The 24,133-nt window shown below is 39.0% G+C and overlaps 1 protein-coding gene across 1 annotated transcript in view; it reads left to right on the top strand.

Annotated features, from left to right (window-relative positions):
* Positions 1 to 13,725, top strand: part of DCC (DCC netrin 1 receptor) — a 652,649-nt gene extending 638,924 nt beyond the window's left edge. The window contains exons 28-29 of the mRNA XM_063293179.1: positions 8,039 to 8,181; positions 13,334 to 13,725. Coding sequence (XP_063149249.1) covers positions 8,039 to 8,181; positions 13,334 to 13,423 — 233 coding nt within the window. The 3' untranslated portion in view covers positions 13,424 to 13,725. The remainder of the gene's footprint in view (positions 1 to 8,038; positions 8,182 to 13,333) is intronic.
* The last annotated feature ends 10,408 nt before the right edge of the window (positions 13,726 to 24,133 follow it).

Here is a 24,133-nt window from a genome sequence, read left to right as displayed (position 1 = left end):
ATCCCATTTATTTTGTTGAGTGATAATTTTGGAGAAGAGGTTTGCAAAGTTTCTTAACCCACAGTTCTCTAATCATGCACATGCCTGTTTCCAGTGATGCTGAATGTGCTGTTTTTGCAAACCATTTCACCAAAGAGTACAACTTATTTCTGTACATTATATTAAGTTTTGTACACCCTTTCCCCTAATATAAATTAAGCAATTATAGATGATCTACAACTGTAAAATTCTAACAACTCTAAAATTCAAATGGTATCTAAAGCTCAGTTGGCATATTGGTTCGAAGATGCAAAATTGTATAAACCTGTGGACAGATTAAAACACTATCATGGAGCACTGAGTGGGGCTGGTGTTTGAATCAGAACACATGCATTGAATACATGCAAAGATGAACATATACAGATATTGTCTTTCCTTTTATTGAATTCATACCATTAAACTACACAGGTTCAATCTCCCACCACTGGGCATTCTTATTCAATCAGCCCTCCAAGGTTTCTGCCAGATGTTTTCCTCTTTGCTATTTGGGAATATTTTATCTGCACTTGTTGCAGAACAAACCTGTATGCAAAATTCAGTACTCATTGAGAGTATGCAGATATTGCTCCAAAACCCAGACTATCAAGTAACCCAGTATTCCGATTTTCTGCAACATCATTTCGCATCTAAATATCCTCTTTGAAATCAGCCCCCATCAACATAGAGAAATCATGCAGCAGCTGATTATTTTGCAGCATGGAGGCTCAGACTGGGAGGGGATAGTCATTTATTTATTCTATCACCGCCCATCTCTCCCAAAAAGGGGACTCTGGGCGGTTTTCAGTCATGCATATGAAAAACAGATCGTCCTGTTTGTATGCCTGTATGAGATGCTGCGGAGCTGTTAAAGTCAGCAAGCAAGCCCAAATTTGTACCTGCCAGTCATTTTTCATCGAATTAATGAGCAAATGTAACTTTTATTAACCCAATGAAGAAAACAAGATTCCTAGGATCATTGGCTGCTGACACCATCTAGTATAGGAGCTGATCAACCTTGCCATCTCCTCACCTTCCAATCTGGGATCTCCAAATACTTCTCCTTGTTAGTTTCTTTCATGCCTTGAAATTTTGTAGTTTCCTTGAAATACTTTCCTGACTTGGTGTGTAGGCTTGAGTGCTGCTGGCATAATTAATTTTATAATTGACCTCATTTAGTTTTTTTATTGCTTCAGCCTTCAGTGTGTCTATTTTGTTGTTGTTTAATCCTGTTGCTTGCTTTATTCGGAGACCTCTTTGAATGTGATTTTGCTTTCAAAGGAAAACATTGCTTTGACTGATGTAACTGAGTCTCATAGTATAAACATTCAGAGAGCTACCCCAACTCATTTGGTAGAACCAGTAAGGCTTTAGGGTGCCTCTAAATTTAAGTTTTCTCTTCCCTGTTTTTGATGCAAGATGGTTTCAAACACAATACTCTTGTCCAGCTGAAAGCCTTCAGTTGTACTCTTGTACAACTGCCATCATTACTAGGTGGCATGACCAAAGGAAATGATGGTGGTTGAAGTACAACTCCTTCAGGGAACACCAGTTTGAAAAGGGTGTGCTGTATTATTGGAGACCAAAAAAAAAGAGGCTATTCTGTTTGTTATCATGAAAATTTTCTTTGAAAAAACAATCACATTAGATAGGAATGCTATAATCCAGTGAGTTAACCTGAAATAAATTATTTTTTCAAACTAACCAAAGTCTGGGAAATAGGAAATTGGGTGGGATGCTTTTAAGTAACTTCTCTGCAATAGTTGAGACACATTTTGATCAACTGGCCCTAATATTATCAAGGGGGGGGGGGCAGAAAGAGATTCTGCCTAAAGATGGGAAAGGTAGAAGAGAGTAGAATCAGGCAATTTAAAAAAAAAAAAAAGCAGTAAGGTCCCATCTGGCTGCGTTGAGTTGCTAGCTAACCTGTCCCCTAAGACTGAGGAAGTTGTCCTCACGTGCAGGCTATACTGCTCGCTGGCTGCCCCTTCACTGATTTGTCTTCCCCCAGACGTCCAACCACCATCTTGTACTTGCCCCAAATCCCCATAATCATTTATTTTCATTTTCATTGCCACCTTTGCCATGTTGGCCCCGAAGATCCCTGGCTGCCTTCTCCCAGAAATCATGCTTCTGAAAAACCTTGGGATACTCATCTCAAGGTGAAGTCTCAGTTTCCACTGCCAACTCTGCCCCAAACAACAAGGGTGAAGAGATTTCTTCAGTATTTTTTAGTTGATTTGTGTCTTTCTGCACTTTCCCTTCACTTCAGTTTTCAAGCTTTAAGTTTTACCTGCTGCTGATCCCAGTCTAGAGAGGAAGCCTTAACTGGCATTTTGGTTTCTCATCAGCAATGCCCAAACGGAGCCATCTGCCTTTTTGTAGAGCTCTTAGCTCTTTAAGGCACAATTGTATTAATTAATGAGTTCCATATGACTGACATGGCTTCCCTTCCCTTATCAGCTCTGGGATTCACAGGTGCATGTATTCTTCATGCCAGACCGTTATGCTCAAACCTTATTTTATCATCCGTTTTCTGTGCCAGATCTAAATGGATTTGGCATGACTAATTGGTTTGGGGACAGGCAAGAAGGGGGGATTCCTGTCATTTTCTCTGAAGAAGTTTAATTAACTGCAAACAAAACAAAAACAAAAGGAAAAAGTAACACAAAGGTAGGAATTGAGTTTATTCCATTTGTGCCATTGTTGTATGCTTGCTAGCCCTGATCCAACCAGCTGGGGATACTCCAGACAAAGCTGCTTTTTCAGTCCATCCTGAAACTAATGCTGCAGGTGTTTAGCAACTATTGGTGTTATAGTTCTTTAAGTTGCACTTAATTGACCTTGGCTGATTTTTTAAAAAACAGGCAGGGTTCTAGTTAGATCTTTATCTGAAGACCACCAGAAAATCCCAGGGATCTAAGCTGGATTGGGTAGCTGGAAAACCATCTAGGAAAAGTTGATGGCAGATCACTTATTTATTTCTGTCATCTGTGTGTCCACCAGCAGCTGGGCATCTGCCCCATGAACAAAATCTAGTATGTTCATACAACACATTAAATCAGCACACTAAAATTCTTACTAGCCTAACTGTAGGGTTACTTAGACCTGGGCTGCAAAAATCCAGACAACCCCTTGACAGCAGCAAAGACCACTTTCTTGGTCCTCTGGAAGTCTATAGCCCAGATATGATGTTACTACTTACTGTAGCACATTGTGGATGTGTACTCACCAGGTGTTTTACCAGCCTTTTAAGCATGTTGTCCAGCATAACTTGTCTGTATGGAGCTGCACCACATCTAAGTTCTTAAATGCTTGCCTCCATTTGCAAATACATATTACTCCTGCATTTAAGAAATGACTGAATTGGATTAAAATCCCCCCCCCCCACTTTCAAATTCCTGGTTGGCTTTCCATAGGTTGGATTCTTCTATCAATTCTCCATTACAGAGGCAAATTGCCAATCTGATCCTATTTTCACATTCTTCAGCAGTGTCATAGTGTTCCATACTCCCCATTTACATGAGGTAGAAAGTTCCAGGGCTTATGATACTGGGCTCTCTTCCTTTAAATGACACTGGACTCTGATGGTGTATTTATACTATTAGTTGCATTTAAGAATATAGATAAAGAATAGATAAGCAACTAGGCTCCGGTAAGTACACAGAGCATCCTGTACCAGATTCCAAGGGAGCTACTTATACAGCTCCCCCCTACTAAATCATACTTCAGTTCCAGCTGATGCTGCCAGTTCATTCTCACTGTTACCCCAAATCTTTCTCTCCATTCAAATTTAGGCAATCTCTGGCATCCCAGGTGTTGCTGAACTACAGTTCCCTACATACATACCCACACACATACATATACTATATATAGTATTACTAGGAACAGAGGCAGAGTGCTTCAGTTTATTTACTTGTTTGAAATATTGTAAATAAATGAAGCATAGAGCCCAGTCCAAAGATTCTGAGTAGCGTATGACCACTTGTTCTGCAACCATTTGAACTTACAATGGCACTGAATGAGTGGTACTTAAGACCGGTCCTCAAAGTTCCTTGAAGTTCTGGCCAGGTTAGGAGGGCAGAAGCAGTTAAGAGCATCAAAAGGTTTTCAAAATGTCCAGCCTAAAGATCTTTTTTTTATTACTAGATTGTACTACTTAAAAAAAGCAAGTATGCACACCTCCGTACAACATCATCTTGAGTCAATACATCTCCAGTTCTTTCTGTGAGGTTGCATGGAGTTGAGCAAAAGCGGTTACTACAGAAGTCATATTTTTTTTCCTACAAAGAGTGCAAAGTGATAGTATCTTCTGAAGAATTCTTTGAGTCTCTTTCTTTCCCTGGTTCCCCAAGCTTTTTGTTTTCTATTTCTTAAATCTGGATTATCAAAGGGATCCAGGCCTGCAGAAAATGTCTTGTTTTTGGCAAGCTACTTAAAGCTGATGAAATGCAGTGTGGCCTTCTAATTTGGGAGTCTTCCCTTCTTTGCTTTGAATACCTTTGAGCTTTTTTTAAAGCAACCCTCTGGGTTTTAACACTGAATTAAAAATCATGCAAAGTAGAAACCTCATTTTTGGCAATAGGAAATCAGAATAAATTTTCAGCCTTCCTTTTTCTTGGGTTTTCCATAGAATTGCTCAGTCTGTTAAAACCTGGCAGGAATATAGACCTTTAGGGTGTTTCCAGAAGGGACTTGGAACAACTTCAGGATCAGCCCCATGATCCTGTGATACCTTGCTGAGCCGATGTATATACTTTGGGATTGGCTACAGCACAGTACAAACTTTCACAAAAATTCCAGATTTAGATGCTGGCATTCTGCTGAGCTTTTCCCAAAGGTGGAATGTCTGACTCTTCTGTTTTCCTCACTTCTGCCAACATTAAGCACTATTTGTTCTCTTTCAACCACTGGTGTTTTGTATTTGGCAAGGGGATGGAGCCAGGGCAGCTTGTCAGCTTGTCAGATGCCACCCCACCCTCATAGGGACTGCAGTGTTTACCAGTTGGACAACAGCAATTCAATTACCAGTTGGATCACAATCATGTAATTGGTTAACTGGAAGGAGCACTGTGGGGTCCTCAGTAGTTCCAGGTTTGCTGCAGTGAAAACAAAGGTGAGTCAGCTTCAGCCTGTTTCTGTTGGTTTGAGGAGTGAAGCCAATAGAGATGTGGAGTCATCTCTCCATTAGAAATTTCAGCTGAGCTAGAATCCTGTTTTGCTAACTTTCTAAAAGTGAAAGAAGTAACTAATTCTCCCAGTCATTGGCAGGCAGTGCTGCCTTTTGCTATTTTGTGTTCAGCTCTTTCTTTCTCTCCTTCAGTTGATAATTCTTCACAGAGAACATCTCCGGCATTTTTTCTACCAGTTCATATTTCCTTTGAGGGAAAAGAATTTACTTTTGAAACTTCAGTGAACTTTTCATGGGTGGAGTGAGGCATACTGAACTTAGTTAATTATGAGGTGGCTAACTAGAGCAACTCCCTGGCTTTCTGTGCTTCAGTTAAATCCCAAGAGAAGACATCAAGAGGGAACTCCTTGCATGCATGGAGCTTTTGGACAGAGAGTCTTAGAGGAAACAGATTATCTGCACCCTTTTCAATCCAGTTTCAGACCTTGGTATAGTACCAAAACCACATTGATTGCCCTTATGGATGCCCTGTGGTGCTATTGGGAAAGGGGTACTATATTTTGCTTCTCCTGGTGCTGCTAGTTCTCCAAGTAGTTTTTTTATACGAACAATCATGGTAGTCCACTGGACAGGCTCCAAGGATTGACAGTGGGAGGCATTGTTTTACAATGCTTCTCCTTCCTGATGGGGAGGTTCTAGTCAAAGGAATGGAGGGAGCAATCATGTCTTGGGGCATCACAGGGTTTGACCTTCTATGTAACCCTAACCTATATGAAGCTATGGAAGAGGTCATCTGCTGGAATGGTCAGATATCATCAATATGTGGATGTTCCCCAGCTGCATAGTTTGTTCCTGGGACAAACAAATGTGGCAGAAGTCCTTTCCTGATGCCTAGAGACTATTAGTGTCAGCCCCACTAGATGGACCAGACCAGGAAATCAACTCCACAAGAAGCTAGAACTATTTTTGCTGAGACTGGCTATAATAACAGAATCTTACAAGTCTGATTGTGCTATGTCAATGCCTAGATCAGGAGGCTCTGCCAGTGGTCACCTCCCATTGGGACTAATGCAATTCACTTAACATGGGGCTGTTCTTGAAGACCACCCAGAAACTTCAGCTCTATAGAATACAGCTGCTCAAGAAGTGATGGGAATCCTGAAGTTCCCCCATGTAAGACCCTTATTCTGAGAGCTGACCTGGTTGCCACCTGGCTTCAGGGTATAATTCAAGATGCTAGTTGTCATCTTTAAAGCCCTTCATGAGTTTTAAAGGGCCTGGTTTTCACTGGGACCACCTGTTCCTGGTGGCTTCTGACCACCCAAGAAGATCAGCTAGGGCAGGCTGCTAGGGATGCTTTCTTCCTTCCCTTCCCTTCCCTTCCCGGGATTGCCAGGGCCCAAGGAGTTGAGCCTTCTCAGTTTCAGCCCATGGAATAGTTTACCACTTGAGATCAGACTAGCCCCAAGCATCTTAAGTCTGAGGAAAGCCATAAAACCTGTTAAGTGTTGAGAAAAGCCCTGAGAAAGCAGCTGAGATATGCTGGGATGGGCTGGAACTGCTACCCTGAGTTCCATTTGGATGTTTATTTCAGGTTTTCTTGATAACAGCACTGGTTATTGAAGGTCATTCTTTTGTTATGCTTTTTTATTGTTTTAATCTGCTTACTGAAGAAAGGGAATGTGAGTCACTGAGACTTCTCCTGAATTGGAGCAGCATAAACACCCCAACACATATATACATACATACGCACATTTTGTGTGTTTTTGTGCATATACACACATGCATAGACATTTCTGTGCTGGAGAAAATGGTAGATACGTGGGAATGGGGGCAGTTTCAATTGATTTTAAAATGCTGTATCTTATTTTACAGGCAATGCACCTTCATTAGATTTTGTTGTTGTTGTTGTTATTCCAATCCTGACCTTTTTTGCAGTGTGGCTTCTGGCAAGTCTACGGTATATGCATATATGCATGCACATATAACACATGTACATATTTATTGGAGTGGAGGAAACGTCTATGGTTTGTTTCAGTCGTCAGACAAGTTGGGGAAAATTCACATTTTATTTATTTATTTATTATTTAAATTTATAACATTGCCCATCTCCCCCAACAGGGGACTCTGGGCAGTTTACAATAAAATAATGATAAAAACATGTCAACCTGAGTTACAGTCTAAAAATATAAATAAAATAATAAATATAAAATCCAAGCAGAGGTGGAACCACAATCAATAAGGGGTGCTATGGTGCCAGCCACCCCCAGGTGGAGCTGTTACCCTCCCCATCCCAAGGAAGGTGGTAGAACCAGGTCTTCAATTTCTTCTGGAAGGCCGGGAGCGAAAAGACCCATCTCAACTCTGGGAGCAGAATGTTCCAAAGGGCGGGCACCACTGCAGAGAAGGCCCGCCTCCTGGACCCCATTAGATGAAATTCCTTTGCTGATGGGGTCCGTAGCATGCCCTCCCTGTCTGACTGGGTGGGGCAGGTCGATGTTATGGGAGTGAGACAGTCCCTCAGGTAACCTGGTCCCATGCCATGTAGGGCATTGCACAGATTTTGTGCCTGCATGGGTCAGCTTTGTTTTGTTTTTCATCTCCCTTGCTGGGGGAGAGGGAGCAAGATCACCTTAAAGTGATGGTCACCCTCCATTCAGATACACGGTGAGTCAGTCCAGCAATGAGAAGACATAGCTCATTAAGGCTCATGCATGACTCAAGCTTTCGTTGTATTTCCATAAGCCTCTTGGAGAAAAAATATCTGTCTGAAAAGCAAGATAAATGTTCAGGAAGAACACTCATCAGTAAATTTGCTCACATTGCTTCTGCCTGTTTTTGTGTCTGCTTCTCATGAGTAATATTGAAACGGTTTGCCCATTCCTATTTCAGCACCCAATCTTCCCAAGGCTCAGGTTAAGACAGCATCCCTTGGACTAGCTGGAAAAGCAAGATCTCCTCTGCTTCCTGTCTCGGTACCAACAGCCCCAGAAGCCACAGAAGAGGGTCACAAACAAACAGAAGATCCTGCTAATGTAAGAATAAAACTAGGCATGTAGTCTCAATAAAATGGCTTGAGCCATTTTATTTCATTGCATCTCCCTGTGGTCTATTCCAGCTGCATTCTTGTGAAAGAATAAAATGTCCAAAGCCAGATATTATTGCAAACAGAAACTCCCACCACCCCACTCACCCATTTTGCTGCTGCTTTCTTCTCCTGCTTCTGACATTCCTCCTTCTCAAGTGGGGCTCTGACCTGGTTTAAAATATGAACTGATCAGACAAGCTGAAGGATGCTTTATATCTCACCTTTCATTCAAGATCTCAAGGCGGTGTTCACAGCATTCCCTTCTCCTGTTTTTCCTTACAGCAACAAATCTGTGAGATAGGTTGGGCTGAGAGAGAGTGACTGACCCAAGGTCACCCCAACGAGATTTCAGAACTGAGGGGGCACTTAAACCTGTGTTCTCCTCACTCCTAGTCCAACGCCTGAATCACTACACCACACTGGCTCTTGGAAGAACTTCACCAGTTTTGCCCTAAGGCCTCCAAAGCTTTCTGAATCTCCCTGGTCTCTTTTAGTGTTATTAGCATAGTATGTCCAATAGGGGTAACATTCAGAGGAGCTGGACATCAAACTCCAACTTTCAGCAATGGCCATGTTGGCTGGGAACTTCAGTTGTTGGTTTGCACATCTGAATGATGCTCAGGTTGGAGAAGCATTTTAGTCTGGGCTGTAATTCATATCCAGAAATTAAGCTAAAGTAAAATTTAAAAAATAGTATGTAAGAATTTAAAAATAATAAGGTCCCAGATTATCTCTTTTTTTTAAATAAATCTGATAATATTAGTAATTACTGAATCCACTCTGCACTAAGCTCAGGAGAGTTAATCCCTGAGGTTTCACATTTAGCAAATGTGTGATATGTCTTTTGATTTCCCACCTCCTTCAAGCAAAACTCATGAAGTGACACAGGCATGAGGATGCTCCGTGTATGATGACATCAGGTCGCTGTTTCATTCTGCTTCACTGCAAGCATTAGAATTATTCCCAGAATTTCTAGCTAGTGTTACCATACTAGTGGGAATTTTGAAATGATTGGAATTCATTTAGAGAACAGTAGGCTGTGGCAGACACATACAATTCCTGGCCCAGCAAATACCTGCTTGGCTGCCTCCATAAGGATGGCTTCCAATCCATTATTCTTTCTTATCACTCAATGAAGAAAGGACTCATCCCTGTTAAAACTTTTGAAGAGAGTTTTCTTTTTGCTTCCTATGTAGTTTTCCTTCATGGTTCCCTTTAGAATGTTTATTCTGCAGGCATCATGGTGGTGGCCTGATTTAGAGGCCACCTCCTCCAAGTGGTTATGGTGATCAAAATGATGGGGAAGCACAAAAGCCAACTCACTGGTGGGAACAATCCAAGTACTGTTGTCCCAAGGCAGCCTTTGGATGTTTGTAGGTTTCTAAACCATTTCCAAGTCTTGGCAGACATGCTGATTGAGAAAGGTAAGGTGGTCCAGCACCATGCAATTGGGAACAGAGAGGAGAAATGACAATAATAGTTTTGGCTGGAATGGCTGAGTTTGAGGAGCTGTTGAATGCAAATCATTTTAGCTCCAAATAACTTATTTTGCAAACAGCTGGAGAAATTATTTCTCAGGTTGGCTTCTGTTAGGGCCAGGAGTAGGAGTATTTAGCAGAGACCCTTGAAGAGGATCCAGTGGCACTCCTTAGGGGATAGGAATTGGGACCACTCAACCTCTAAGCATTGAATCTTCAACACTTGAAATTGATGCCCGCTCCTTAAAAAGAATACATTTCTGATTTCCGGTGAGGATTCATGATGAACTAGAAGTCCTTGAAAGCGTGGGGACAGCACTGCAGTGGAGATCAGCAGCCAGACAGCAAATTCTGGCTGCCAAGTCTCTTCAGAAAAAGGAGAGATTGTGAGATCGCCCACTTGTGCTCCAGACAGCTGCTCCTCATGAGTAGACTGCAGGAACTCAGGGTTTTGTGGTCAGCTTGTGAGTCAAGCAGCTGGGAATCAAGGGATTTCAATCAAGCTTACAGCTGTAATGCAGCCTATATGGACATAAGGTTCACTGAGCCTCATTTCTTAATCACTTTCGGAAATTATTTCTTAACTGCTTTTCAGTTATTAGGAATATTTGGGTTGACAAGTTTTATAGCACTGGGCGAGTTTCCTTCAATCTTTAGTGAACCAAGTTTTAAATACAAGTTTAAGGGTTAAAAATTCTTTTTTTTAGAGTAAACAGCAAAAGGGTGGTTAGAATGTTGATTTTGGAAAGTTACAAGTGGACTAAGGGTCCAGATGGATTTGAAATAAGATTTTGAAATTAATTATAAAAATCCTTCCTGTGGGAAAATACTCTTGTTTTGAATTCTTAAAAAAAAAAAACATGGAAGGATGGGACTTTGAAGGCTGGACACTAAAGGGAACCAGAAGGAACTAAAGATTACAATTAAAGGAGAAGAACACTTAAATTTGACTAACTAATACAGAATGGAGCAAAATACTTTAACATTGGACATGCTGAAAGATATTTGTGAATAACTGACTCAGAAGTTAACTTTAAGAGTGTCTGACATTATAGATAGACTGTGTTCAAAGATGCTATGGAAGAGGAACAAGTTTTACTGGACAAGACAGACTGATTTGAAAGTGGATTTAAAACTGACAGGTTACAATTATGATATGGAAAAAGAAGCTGCACTGGATATACAAATGAAACTGGCTGATGTCTAAATAATTTAAAGGGATTTAGAAATAACAGACCAAAAGAGTGACCTGGATAACTTTCCTATATTGGATTTACAAAAGAAACTTGTTAAAGTTTTGAAGGATTCTATGAGAAGGGACAAAGAAAAAAATGAAAAGGAATCAAGTTCTAGGACAGTATTTGAAGGGACTAAAGATCAAGACTGTTAAAAGTAAAAGGAAGGAATATAAAGTTGGTTTACTTGATAAAGGTTAAAACAGATTTGTTGTTGTTTCTGGTAACACTTAATGGACTTTTGCTGACCAGAACCGAACAACAAGGCTTTAAGGATTTGTTTATAGGTAAGAGATGGGATAGCGGAAGAACAGATTGTTGGTTGTATTTTAAGAGAAGGCGATAAGTTACCAAAATTGTTTATACTTGTTGTGATGAAGGGGGAAGTCATTTCTTTATATATTTCTTTTCTTTTTCTTTATTATATTTTTTCCTTCTTTTATATTTTTCTTTCTATTTTTTATTTTTCCTTTATTTTTTAGTTTGTGTTATTTTTTATGTTTTTAATTGTAATGTTTAATAAAATTATTGTTATATAAAAGGTATACATTTTCCTGTTCAAAGTCACGTAAAGAAAGGTCTGTTTTTATTTACAGCTCCCAGCCTCTCCTAATTGGCATGCTGTATGTAGAAGCTGCCTATAATCACACCTAAACTTCCAATAAAAAGGCTGTTTTTAAAATTGGAGAAGGGAGAAGTTTGTCCAGATTCCAAGATGATGAGTTCTAGCATTTGCTAAGACCCCTAACCTGATGAAGGTGCACTCGAGCAGCATAAAAAATAATCTGTTTCTGCTTTTTCTAAGTTAAAGGCTGTAATCAGCACTGAGGAAAATATACAACTAAGATTCTCTAATGCACAGGTAGGAAGCACAAGTCAGAAAAATGATCTCTGTTAGACCCCAAGCCATTCCACATTTTCCTTGACTCCTGCCAGGTTCCTTGCTCTTTTTTAATAATAATAATAATAATAATAATAATAATAATAATAATAATAATAATAATAGTAATAATAATATCACTATCATCTAGGAGTTCCTTGCAGTCTTGATAACCATTTGTAGAACATGTCTGCAGCTCAACATTTTAACTGGAAGTATGATGGGCTGCTGAGGAAAACTGACAAAGTATGGATAGTAGAAAGCATTATGGAAGCTAGAAGTGATAACCAGGAGAATGTTAAAAAGGAATTTTGTTGTCCTCCCTCCCTCCCTCTCTCCCTCTCTTTTAGAGGCAGGGTTGGGAGGAGTCCATTTCTTCCAAAAGATGCTCACCATTCGTGAGTTATTTTTTGAGTTGAGCTAATGGAAGTTTGCCTGTTACATTGACCATGTCAAGGTACAGTAGAAGCACAAAACTCCAAAGGGGTGCTTTTGATTCAACAAAGCTTTGACCCAAGAACCCCTGGGAAGCAAACTGTTAAAGTGACACCCCAGATCAAAGCATTGGAGTGGAGTGGCTGTGCTGCTCTGATCCAGATAAGAAAGCGAGCCTTTAAGCATGAACATCCATGAGCAAAAATCTCCTTTGCTCCGTAGCAAAATGGCTAGTTGAATGGAAATGGACCACATCAACATATCAGTTAGAAGCATAAGATGGAGCCTGCTTAGACTGAGATAATTTTGTCCACCCAGATCGATGTATAAATCAAATTGCAGCTCATCATGCATCCCCTATAGCCCAGCACACAGAGCATCACCTGATGGCTGGAAGGAGGACACCATTTTGATAATTGGTTTCAGTAGGCAGAACAGTTATCGTACAGCCCAGTGCTATGCAGACTGAGTCAGTGAACTAACTCCTCTGATTTCATTCAAGAATGCAGCCTTCTTGTGTTAATTTCAGAGGACTACAACTTGCATTCCAGGACAACAGATGTCACTTCCCAAAACCTTGAGTGTGGCTCTCAGAGACATCCAAAACTTTCTTCAAGGTCGTAATGTTAATGTGATAGAAAGGAAGAAGATTAGTGTATGATTTTTAAAATACCCTTTATTATAAATGAAATTAAATCAGATGAGTTTTCTTTTCTTTTTTTCTGGACCCACCCAATACTCTCTGGAGTTTAGCCCTTGAATAATAAATCTGCTCATGATAGCATCCTTCCCCAAGAAATATGGAGTGATTGGACCTCTGCTATCCTGTCACACCATTGGCTTTTAAAATGTTTCAAAGAAGCCCCTCCAGGCATACTGCCAGATTTGTAAATCTCAACTATCTCATTTCCTCCCTTCTTGCAGAAATTTCTTCCCTAATCCCCAATATAAGCAAACATCCCAGACAAAAGTAATTGAGTTGCATTTGTTGCTCACCCTAATTTTGCTGGGTAGAATGGGCCACACCAGCTTAAATTAGTAAAATAAACTAGCTGCTTGCTTTCTCCACAGGTATATGAACAGGATGACCTTAGTGAACAAATGGCAAGTTTGGAAGGGCTAATGAAGCAACTTAATGCCATCACAGGCTCAGCTTTCTGAAAGGAGTTGCCCGGGAACATTGGAGCATACCAGCCTTTCACAAAGACCACAACCCAAAGTCAAATCTCCATGAAGGCCACCAATACATCACTGAATCCCATTCTAAGGAGGATCTCACAGTCCCCAGACAACATTGTGTGTGCTTATTGGTCAAGCAGAAGTCAGGAATAGAGATGGAAAAGCAATCCTCAGAAACAAGTACACTGCACAAAATCTGAGTGCCTCCGAATGGCCAGTTCTGCCCCACTGGCCTTTGTAGTATGCAGGGAAGGGGTCATACTTATGGCCTGCTCCACACATTACCCTCTTCTGGTGGCTGTTAATTACCAATGCTGGTCTCCCTCCATGTGGGAGATGCCACCACCTTCATCTTAAATAAAATTTAAACTGAATTTCAGTCTTCTTCCTCAAGTGAAATCCCTGAGAAATTTTAAGGAAGCAAAATTTGGGAATTTGTACATGGAGGTTATCCTGTCCTAACAGTGAATCTCATTACAAGCTAAGCTGCAACTCTACCGGACATGTTATAATTTTGTGCCTGTCCATCTCTGTGACTTACTAGCTATTCCCTCTTACCAGTTCCTCCCTTTTCCCAAACTTAGCTTTCTAAAGAGTCAAAAGAACTTGTAGCAATCAAAAGAACTTGTAAAGTTAAAGTCTGAATACTTGTTCAGGACACCAATTAATTGGTTGAGTTGGGCAAATGATTTTCCATGTCAATTCCCAGCACTAATAATAGGCTGCAGAAGCACCCAGGCTGGAGTATCATGGTTTTAGAAATGTAGCTAACTGTCCCATAAGCCCTGGTCACTACTGCTCCCCTTCATAAAGTTAAAACTATAAGAAAAGGAACTATAAGAAAAGAAACAACCATGGAAAGAACAGATAGGTGCATCAGAAGGACTAAGACTGCAAAATTATAGAGGAAAAGCATTTAGAAGACATGGGGGAGAGGAAAGTGGATTATCAGCTGAACTGTAGTGGAGCTCAACCATCCCTAGATGCTCCTAGAGTTGTGCAAAACATTTTGGATTTGAAATATTTAAAGCTCTAAGTGTGCTGTTATGGATTCAAAAGGGGATGTTCTGCCCGTTCTGGGAATGTTTCAATGTAAAAGTGTCCCCATTTCACATTCAAAACATTTGTTTAGAACTCAAAACAGATGTTTTGAGCTTGAAGCATTTTGGGAATGGCTGAGGCATCTGGTTCAAAATCTATACTACAGTTTCAAACTCAAAACAGTGCTTGAAGCTTCAAGCATTTTGAATTCAAAACATTTTGCATACCATCATTTATTGATTGTGATGATGATGACGACAAATCAAAAGCAAATCTGGAGGTGCAGTTTCAGCATATTTAGAGGACACCAGGTTGGGGAAGAAGGCTGAACTAGAAAATAACTTGAAAAATTGCTCCATCTTTTAAATATAACTAACTGAAATAATGACTTCTCTTGGAGAAGAAATGGCTTCACAGCTTATACTAATTTTGCTCCCACCAGTTCAGTTTCTAGGTTGATTATTCTATGTCAAAGCCATACGGATGCTCCTCTTCACAAATTAGGAATCTGTGTGAAGAAGCTCCCAAGTCATTCAATTTCCCAGCCACAGCTATGCAGCCAGGATAATATGTGAAACAGGCCTAAGAAGACCTTGTTGTCCTGCTACAAAGGTTGATAGGGATGTGGGTGCTTGTACAAGTGCATTGTGACATGTGTCGAAAGCCACTGTGGATTCATCTGTAATATATACCTCCTCTTGTTTGGGTTTTAGTTTTGTCTCCATACATCAGAGCAACAGGATCATCACATAGCATCAAAGGGTTGGAAATAATATTCTGAACAGCACAAAACATGAAGACAAAAAACCTTCTAATGCTTTTTAAAAACAAAAACAAAACAAGGAAATCATTATATTGTTTCAACCACTCACTTTGCAGAAATGGAAGATGGGAAGAAATCATCCACTTAGCAAGCATTTGCAAATCTCCCCATAGCTATTCAGAGGGTAAGTGCAGAATAAAGTAATGTGGCAAGCATACATCCTGAAACTAATCTGCAGTAGTTTTGCATATAAGCAAAAAACAGAGGCATATATTAAAGATCTGTTGGAGTCTCTGCCATACTAAACCGCCTTCAACAGAAATAGCAGGGGGAAAGATCCCTTCTTGCTCTTTCTGTGTATCATCTCGATGCTCCCAGGACTACTCAGTTCCATAAATCCACTTTCAACCATCAAGGAGGACAACTTACAGTAAACACTGAGTGTTGCTATTGACACTCAAGTCTTAGGTGCAGGCAATGGGCTGAGAAGAAATCAATGCCTGGGTTGTACAGCTTGTTCAGCCAACAACTGTATTCCTGGAATGGAGTGATACTGCTAGTATTATGTTGCAAGGTATGACATTTTCCCAGCACTGTTGGGGTGTAACACCCAGCGCAAATATTTACAAGCAAGCTACAGAAAGTCCTTCTGTAACAGTTGTCATATTGGCAGCAGCCAGTGGATAAAAATAAAGGTGGTCTGCACCCTTTACATCAGCATACTGGTTATGAACACAACTAATGACTTCTAAAGTGTTACCTCCCACTCCCATTTCAGCATTCTTTTTTTTATTTTTTTTCCTTTTTCAGCGTTTATTTCCTTTTTCAGTGTTTATTCGTTGACATCTATAACTGGTGACATGAACAAAATGGTACGCACACTTCCAATTGCTGAACTTTCTGCATTCATTCAGAGTTAATTCTTGTTTTCACAGGCACATCACCAAAAGGGAGCCAAATCTGCATATTTATCAGTGATGAGGTTGCAAAAGCCCAATGAGAAAGTTTCGACTGAGTTACCGTTCTCCGCACTGCTTTTGATTTCATGCCTGAGTAGGTCATAATTTAAAAGAGCATGGAAAGGAGAGGGGATCTTTATATCCTAATAGCTCTTTTTATTAGGAAGGTAATTATATGTAAATTCCTGAATAAAATGTTTGGAATAAAATGGCACTGGATCACAAGTCAGAACCCAGCAAACGTTAATAAATAAATAAATTAAATAAATGCCATGCCATGCCATGCTGCATTCCGAGGAGGTCTCAGAATTGAGAGAATTCAAATGCATTAGAAATACTAGTATGAAAGACTACCCCCTGCCAATATTGTTTATTCACTTAGCCAGGGATTTTAGTGCAGCCTGATTTATATGAGGAGTTGAGCTTTCAATGTTCTGACCAATTGGAGATGGCACCCAACTGCGTCTAGTTGGGCTGATGCTGCACTGCTCGGTGTCTTGCTTCAACAAGAGCCAGAATGACATGATTGCTTTCCCAATTAGCAGGATATTGGAAAATGGGGAGGAAATCTTCTCTCTGAATTTTGATCAAGTTCATAAGGCCAGGTTCTGATTCTGCAGTTAAGTAGCCAACAGCTGGAGAATTTGTAAGAATGTGACATGGAAAAGTGCTTTGTTCTCTCTGTAAGATGACAATTTGTTCCTGCATTTTCAAAACTTTCTAGCAGATGCTCTCATCTAAGGCTCTCTCTTTGGATAGTCAGAAGCTGGGAGTGTGTGTTTTGAGGATGCAACAAGTGCCTTCCTATTCAGTTGTCTTCTGACCTTTATGGAAGCAGTGTCACCTAGGTGTCTTCAAAAGCTGTATTTTCCCTTCTTGTGCCTCTTGTACTGTAGTATGTGCTGCATTTTGTCTTCATTGTGTGGTTTCAATTCTCCCTTTCCCACTGGCTACTCAGTGTTGTTAATCAAACTGTGCATATGTAGCACAAAGAGGCATTCACAGAATGGGACTCTCCCTGAATAATTTGAGAAGACCAAAGTTACAGTCTAATGTCTAGAAGTCGCCATCTTTTTCTGTATAATTGATTATTCTAGCCTTAATATTCTCAGATCATCATCCATTGCCAAACTAACAACAAAAGGTTATTCACACAGGAGATATCAAATGACTCAATCTCCCTCTTCAACTTTCAGATATTAAGGCTTCGAATAGGCTTCACTTGGAACTTGGAGGCTAGCAGGCAGCAGTTCAAAAAGCAGCTCTTTGATCAACTAGCTTTTATTTCAAATACTAGGAAAGCTGTAATAAAGCAGAACAGCTGTAACTGCCAACTATGAGCATCAAGACGTTCCTATAGCAGTCCCAAGATTCAAACCTCATTCACTTTTACCTGCCTGAACATCCCAGTGGACTGAGAGCAGGTGATTGCTCAGTGGGAAGAGTGGTTGATATCTGTGTGTTGTTATTGTAACCAATCTCACACTCCATCTCTGGTCTCAGGCAACCTGCATCTGATTTTGGTCCTCCACTCCCACCCCCAGCATAGACTTTGACATTTCTATCTTTTGTTACTGGATATATTTAGAAACTGAAGTAAGCAGCAAATTTTAAATCTTTTTTTTTTAAAAAAGGAGAATTTGAAAATGCGCACAACTCCAACCACATATGTAACAACTGATCACCAAAAGCATTTTTGCCCTTTACATTTTATCGTAGCATTCAGAAAAGGATTCTGCTGCTTCCTTATAAAATGGAAGACATAAAAACCATGAAGGGTTTTGTCCTCATCATTGTCAGATTAGGCTGGCCCATTGCTTTTTATGCTATACTACTACCCAAATTAGTATATCCTAATTACCTATTGTTTGCAAAGAGAGCTGGTTTATAAACCTACCCTACATATTCCAATTACCATGACATCATTTCCTTCATTTTTGAAGGTTTCCATATCGGATCTTACATTTGAACTATCTGTAGTACTCAAAATTTTCATTAAATATATTACCAGCATACTTTTATTTCTCTGTTTCAGGAACTTATTAGTAGTTCTGCCTATTGATTTCTGTCTTCTTGGTCACTGTGTATTCTTGTTGAGGATGCAACATTATATTGTACAGAAATATCTGCATTTCACCTTTGATCATGATCAGTGAGCTCAGCTTATACATCAATTTGGACAAAAATCCTGTTAATTGGGTTCATTTTGAGAGTATGCTTTTTTCTTTTGGGATTTTGTGTCTATGGTAACAGCTCTTACATTCTAATTTTGTTTGCCTGTGATACAAAAGGCTGCACTCAGATTCTTAATGTTGTCTAAATATACCATCCTGGTATAGAGACAGAAGCCAACATCAAATAAGAAACTTCCTTCTTCAAGACAGGCAGATGTATGGATTTTCTGAGGATTTAACTTCATTGAATGACTTCCTTTGTGTTTAGAGTCTCTGCGTCTCCGTTATACTTTGACTTCTTCAAATGATAATTGATTTAAAGTCATTACCTATTCATTGTCTTTTGATGGCCATATCAGCTTTAATTCACAAAAGTTCTTCACATATTCTAAAGTAATTTTTTTATATCTCCCAAGAGGGTCAGAACTATGTGTATTTTCAGCATCAGATTAGGATATTATATCCTTAGTCACTCTTCTCTCAGTCTCTACATGTGAAGTTGGCTGGACCTCCCTTCTGATGAATGAAACCTATTTTTGAGCATGAGTGTCTTAGGTGGCCAGCTGGTCTTGCTGTTGTTGTTTTCATATCATGTGCAGCTTGGAAGATCTTAGGATCCTGAAGAAAATTGCTTTTATGTGAACAATTTCTGCAGTCTATCTCCTGCATTTTTCTCCATATTTCATCACATAGGTTGAGAAGGTATTGTTCAACATGTACTGAGTCTAGAACACCTGTTCTTCTGTGGCTGCTACTGATGTTTTTGTTATTTTACAAACTCTTGAGCATGATCTTTATAAAAAATTTTTGGCTGTGAGATAAAATTAGTGGCAACCAGCTCTGCATGTAGAAGATTTGAAATATCCACTCTCCACAAGGATAACGTATAAGTCTTTCCAGCTTTACCTGTTGGGTTATTGTTCTTAATTGCCTGTTGGTGTCATCCCCACTAGGTAGATCAGACCATGAAACCAACTCCACAGGAAGTCTTTTATTTTATTGAGATTGACTATAATAATAGAATTTATGTATCTCCATCAAGGTCACCATCTTTATTCTCTACAGTTGGTGAAGCAATCACTTTCACTAGTCTTGGCAGTTCTCCCCACAGAGTTGGGGCTTGATAAATCAGCTTTCTTCTGGAGTGTTCTTCTATTTGATATGTTTTCCACATAATCAAGCTGTATTTATGCAATGAAATAGGAATCTAAATGCTTATACTATGCAGAGTAAAGTGTCTACAGAGCTTTTCATTGACCCCATGAATATTCACTTCATATATGCCATCTTTTTCTTTACCACTACTGTTTTATGGACACACTCATGCTATATCAGATAGGTAGAAGGAACTCAAGAGGTCTTCATATGTTAGGAAATGTGCACATGGAAAGTTCCCACCTAGTGAGGTATCAGATCCTTGAGCTGACATTTGATGCAGAATCAAAACAACCAGTTGCAAATCACCATTCAAAGGATATCAAGCATTTTTCTGTCTCTGATAATAGACAATGAATATAAATGATGGTTGGATGGATGCTTCTTTGTTATTGCTCAGAATATACAATATACAGTAAGAAAGTGCTAGGTTTCTGATGCAGTTTGGAAATAAACCTTTTCCATCTCATAAACCCAGATTATAAATAAATTCAAACCCCTGTGAAGTTTTTGCGCAGATCTTAATGGATCTATCACCAACCCTTCGCTGAAATAGTTGACCTCTTCTCTTTCTATCCAAATTCACCAATTAACTTGTAATCAGACATCACTATGGAGACATTTTCAATTCTTCAGCACATTCTCAATGTAAGTATGCATCCCAGATGCAAGGATCAGTGGAAACAGTAATGCCCATAAATATCAATGTCCTAAAATTAAGATCTATAGAAATTCCATTTTATTAGACTTTTACCTAGGACACTGCTGTGCATGCTCAAAATAACACAAGCTCCATTAAGAAACTTATTCCTATGATTTCTGATGATTTTAGCTGGACATCAGATTTACGTGCAGTGTATTTCTTATAAATACTCCAATCTGTGAAAGTGTCAGGACACTGAAAGGCTATCAACAAGAGTTCCCTTTTATGATGCCTGACCATTATCAATTTTATGGAAGGAAATGGCAAGACCAAAGACAAATTGGTGTGCTAACTATTCCTTAGAAGAAGAAGAAAAGTCTTATATGTGATGTGTTCCATAACCTGCTCATCCTTTAAGCAGAAAAGTGGGATATAAATCAAATAATTGCTATAATAATTCCATCTCCAGGTTCCAATCCTCAAAATGTTTCTGAGTACTTAGCTTCAGGCATTGGCTGTAATTCATTGGTACCAGTGCACAATCCAATCCCCCTTAGAGGAGAATGGAAACACTTTGCAGAATAATTGGCAAGGTATTTAAAATCAGGAAGGTTGCATATTAGTATATTATTTCCTTTTCACCTCTCTGATTCTCTCTCCACTTTGTTCACACACCCAAAATGTGCAACTGTCAAATATATTCACTATGGCATGGATATTGCTTTTTTTTTTAAAAGAATAACAAGAAGAAATTTAAACTACCCAATAGCTGAAGCTAAGAATGAATGAAGCAAGATTTTAAAACTTGAGTTAAGACCTATACAATAAAATCAGATAAAATACAAAAAAGACACCATAGAAACAAGGCAGCAGCAAGGCAGTTGTCAAAATCTAAAACAATATAAATTAAAATACAATTAAAATATGATTAAAATACAATTAAAAGGCCTGGGAGAATTAGAAATAAAAGTCTTCACCTGCTAATGTGGGTGCCAGCCGCTGCATAGTGAAGTCTTAATCTGCCAAATGTTCCCTTGTGTTTTTCTGTATACAATTTTCTGTTTAGACTGAGGTTGCCATTTTTCTGCAAATTTGATTATCAATTATTTTCTCCCAAACATTAGGGAAAGAGGAAAATATGAGTGTGAACATAACAAGAGCTCTGACCCAATGGGAAAAGGAAAGACGGTTCTGTGTAGTCTTGAAATGTTCTACGGAAGGTGCATAAAGCTTTTCCTGCTTTATTGGAAAGGAGAATATTAGTTAAAAGGGGAACAAAGCCCAGATCCATCTGTATTGTTTTAGAGAACTATTAAGGCGATTTCCTACGTATATAATCAATGTTGCAAACTGACATTTGTTTGGGATGGAAAGATGGGTTTGTTCAGTTCTCTATCCCACAATTACCTGTATGTTTAAATTACAAGACTAATCTTTGGAAAAACTGTTCAGCCACCACCTCTTTAACAGTGGCTTCTCTGACTTGCTTATTTCTATCAGAACGTCAGACTCTGAAGTTATATATTGAGCAAATCTTTTGTTTCTCAGTCACCCTTTTTTTCTTCTTCTTTTTCCTTCTTAAGAACAATAATCACCCTCTGGTGTAACCTGCCGTAAAGTCACCCAGGGCCCATGTTATCTCACTGTACTGCTGTAGATGTCTTTTGATGAAGAATGAGGAAGCAATGCTTGGTAGATGAAAGGAACGATGCTGTTTTTATTCTTGTAAGATAAGCTTGGCAATTTTTACCTTTGTGAATTGCCATCATAACTGGGATGTGGGAGGGTTGGGAGGGAAGATGGGCCCTTTTTTTATAAATAATATTTAATTTATTATTTAGAGTGGTTTCTTTGGGATAATTTATGAGTGGGGAGGGAGGGATACTTGGTATGAAATCTAGAGACAGAACATAAAACTGTGGTGTATCTCATGAGGCTGTCTATGGTTTTTCAACTTAGAATGCACTCCCTTGTACGGCCATGTAGTCTCTTCAAGAAAATCTGAACCCGCTTAAGCTTTTTTGTTTTTCAGGAGACTCAAAAAGTAAAGAATGGAGATCTCTGTCCTTTTATCTTTTTTTCAGTTTCCCTTTTCTCTGGTCTTGAATTAGTTATCCCCTATGACTATGTTATCTTCTAATTTTTAAAGAAGGAAAAATAGCACAAGTATTTTTGTGCCTGTTTCTGGTCACACAGTTGTTTTGTACGCCATGTTCCCTACTATCTACATCTCTGCAAGTCATTTTCCTTAATATGATCTATTCTGAAGTATAGTTGTATTACAGACCATATATTGGTTTGGAAAGTGTGGATTAGATTGGTTTGTATTAAAAATCATCCCTCTTCACTTCCCAAAAAATACACTTATAGTAGTAATTTACTTGACTTTGTAGTTTAATTGACTCAAGCAGAAATCTTGGCAACTACAAACATTTAGGTAGTCAATTGAAAATTAGTCACTATAATCCATTTTTAAAAATGTATGTGTCAAGAATAGTTGTGCCTATATTCTCTATGGCCTGAAAAATCCAAGGGAGAAGCCAAGCTTTGTGTGCATAATGAAAGTCATGGTTCTTATTCTCACTGAACTACTTAACATATTGCTGGACTGAGGCTGATATGACTGGATGTCTCATCAAATAAAAATTTATATTTACTACAGCCCTATACCTGGCATCTTGTATGACCTACAGTATGGATTCTAGATGACCATCTATTGCTGCAATTATAAGTAGAGGTGCACAAAATTCCCTGTATTTCCAAACTGCTCAAGATGAATTCCCAGATGGCCTTTTCCAGATGTGTTCTGACACTGTTGTGACCTTTATAAAAGAGTTTCAAGGGTGAGATGGCTCAGTCACCAAACTCCAAACAGGTGTTTTGAAGGAAAAAACAAACAAACAGAGCTATTCTTAACTCAGAATATTTCCAGAATAGTTGAGACATCATTTAAAGACTTCCATCATGGTCAGAATAGTTATTCCAGACTCAAACCAGCATGTTAGCCCTCAAAAAGTTATTAAATTTGAAATATTTTGTGTACTTCTAACTTCAGGTAATCCTCAAGTTCTCGTAACTTTCAAGTGTTTTTTTTTTCCTTTTTCCCCCCATCCCCTCATTTAAAAAATAAATAAATAAATCTGAGCTTTGGCAAAACAAATTCAAATGTATTGAAGTTCTTAATTCTCTATCAGTCAAATTAGATGAATAACAGTCATTTGACATAGCAACACTTAGATTTTCTGCTAAGGTCTGACTGGGTACTCAGTTGAGGAGCATGTCCCTTTTGGTTGGTTCTGTAGACAACCATAATTGTTTTGAGCACCGTAAGTCCCATCATTATGACCTGTGTCCTGAATTGGTTCTACCTGAGTGAAGACAACCCTAGGAATTTTGTAAAACTACCTATAGTTTGTCAAGAATTCAGGCAGTCCCATTGATCTCTCTACATTCTTTGAACCAGTGATCAATATTATTGAGGATTACTTGACCAGGATGGTCCAGTAATTTCCCAATTTCATTTCTTTATTTATTTGTTATGCATACATCTGTGCCAGTTGTTATCATGAATATTGCAGCAATCTGGTAGAACCTACAGAGAAGGGTAATTGGGTAAGAATCCAGTTTTTCAGTGCTACTAATTTTAAAAGAAGATTCAATGGCTTATTGAAGATGTATTTAGTATACAGAATTCTTATAGCTTACAAAGATATGTGCCTATCAAAATTTTGGCTAGCATACTAGGAACTGGTTTGGTTCAGAAGGAATAAAATAACTATTTTTGTTTTATTTTTATCATGTTCCTTCTTCCAAAAGGCTCAGGATAGCAAGTTACTTATTTTATCTTAACAAGAACTCTGACCATACGCTGTACATATGCACTGAAGCAAGAAGCTGAAAACCAAGTCTCCTGCACTGATCCTATGCCATATAGGCTAATTCAGCTTGCCTCTCTAC

This window comes from Candoia aspera, chromosome 2, assembly GCF_035149785.1.
Source record: "Candoia aspera isolate rCanAsp1 chromosome 2, rCanAsp1.hap2, whole genome shotgun sequence".
Classification (NCBI taxonomy): Eukaryota; Metazoa; Chordata; class Lepidosauria; order Squamata; family Boidae; genus Candoia; species Candoia aspera.
The sequence above is the reverse complement of the archived record's forward strand: the minus strand, read 5'-3'. Positions and strand labels throughout refer to the sequence as shown.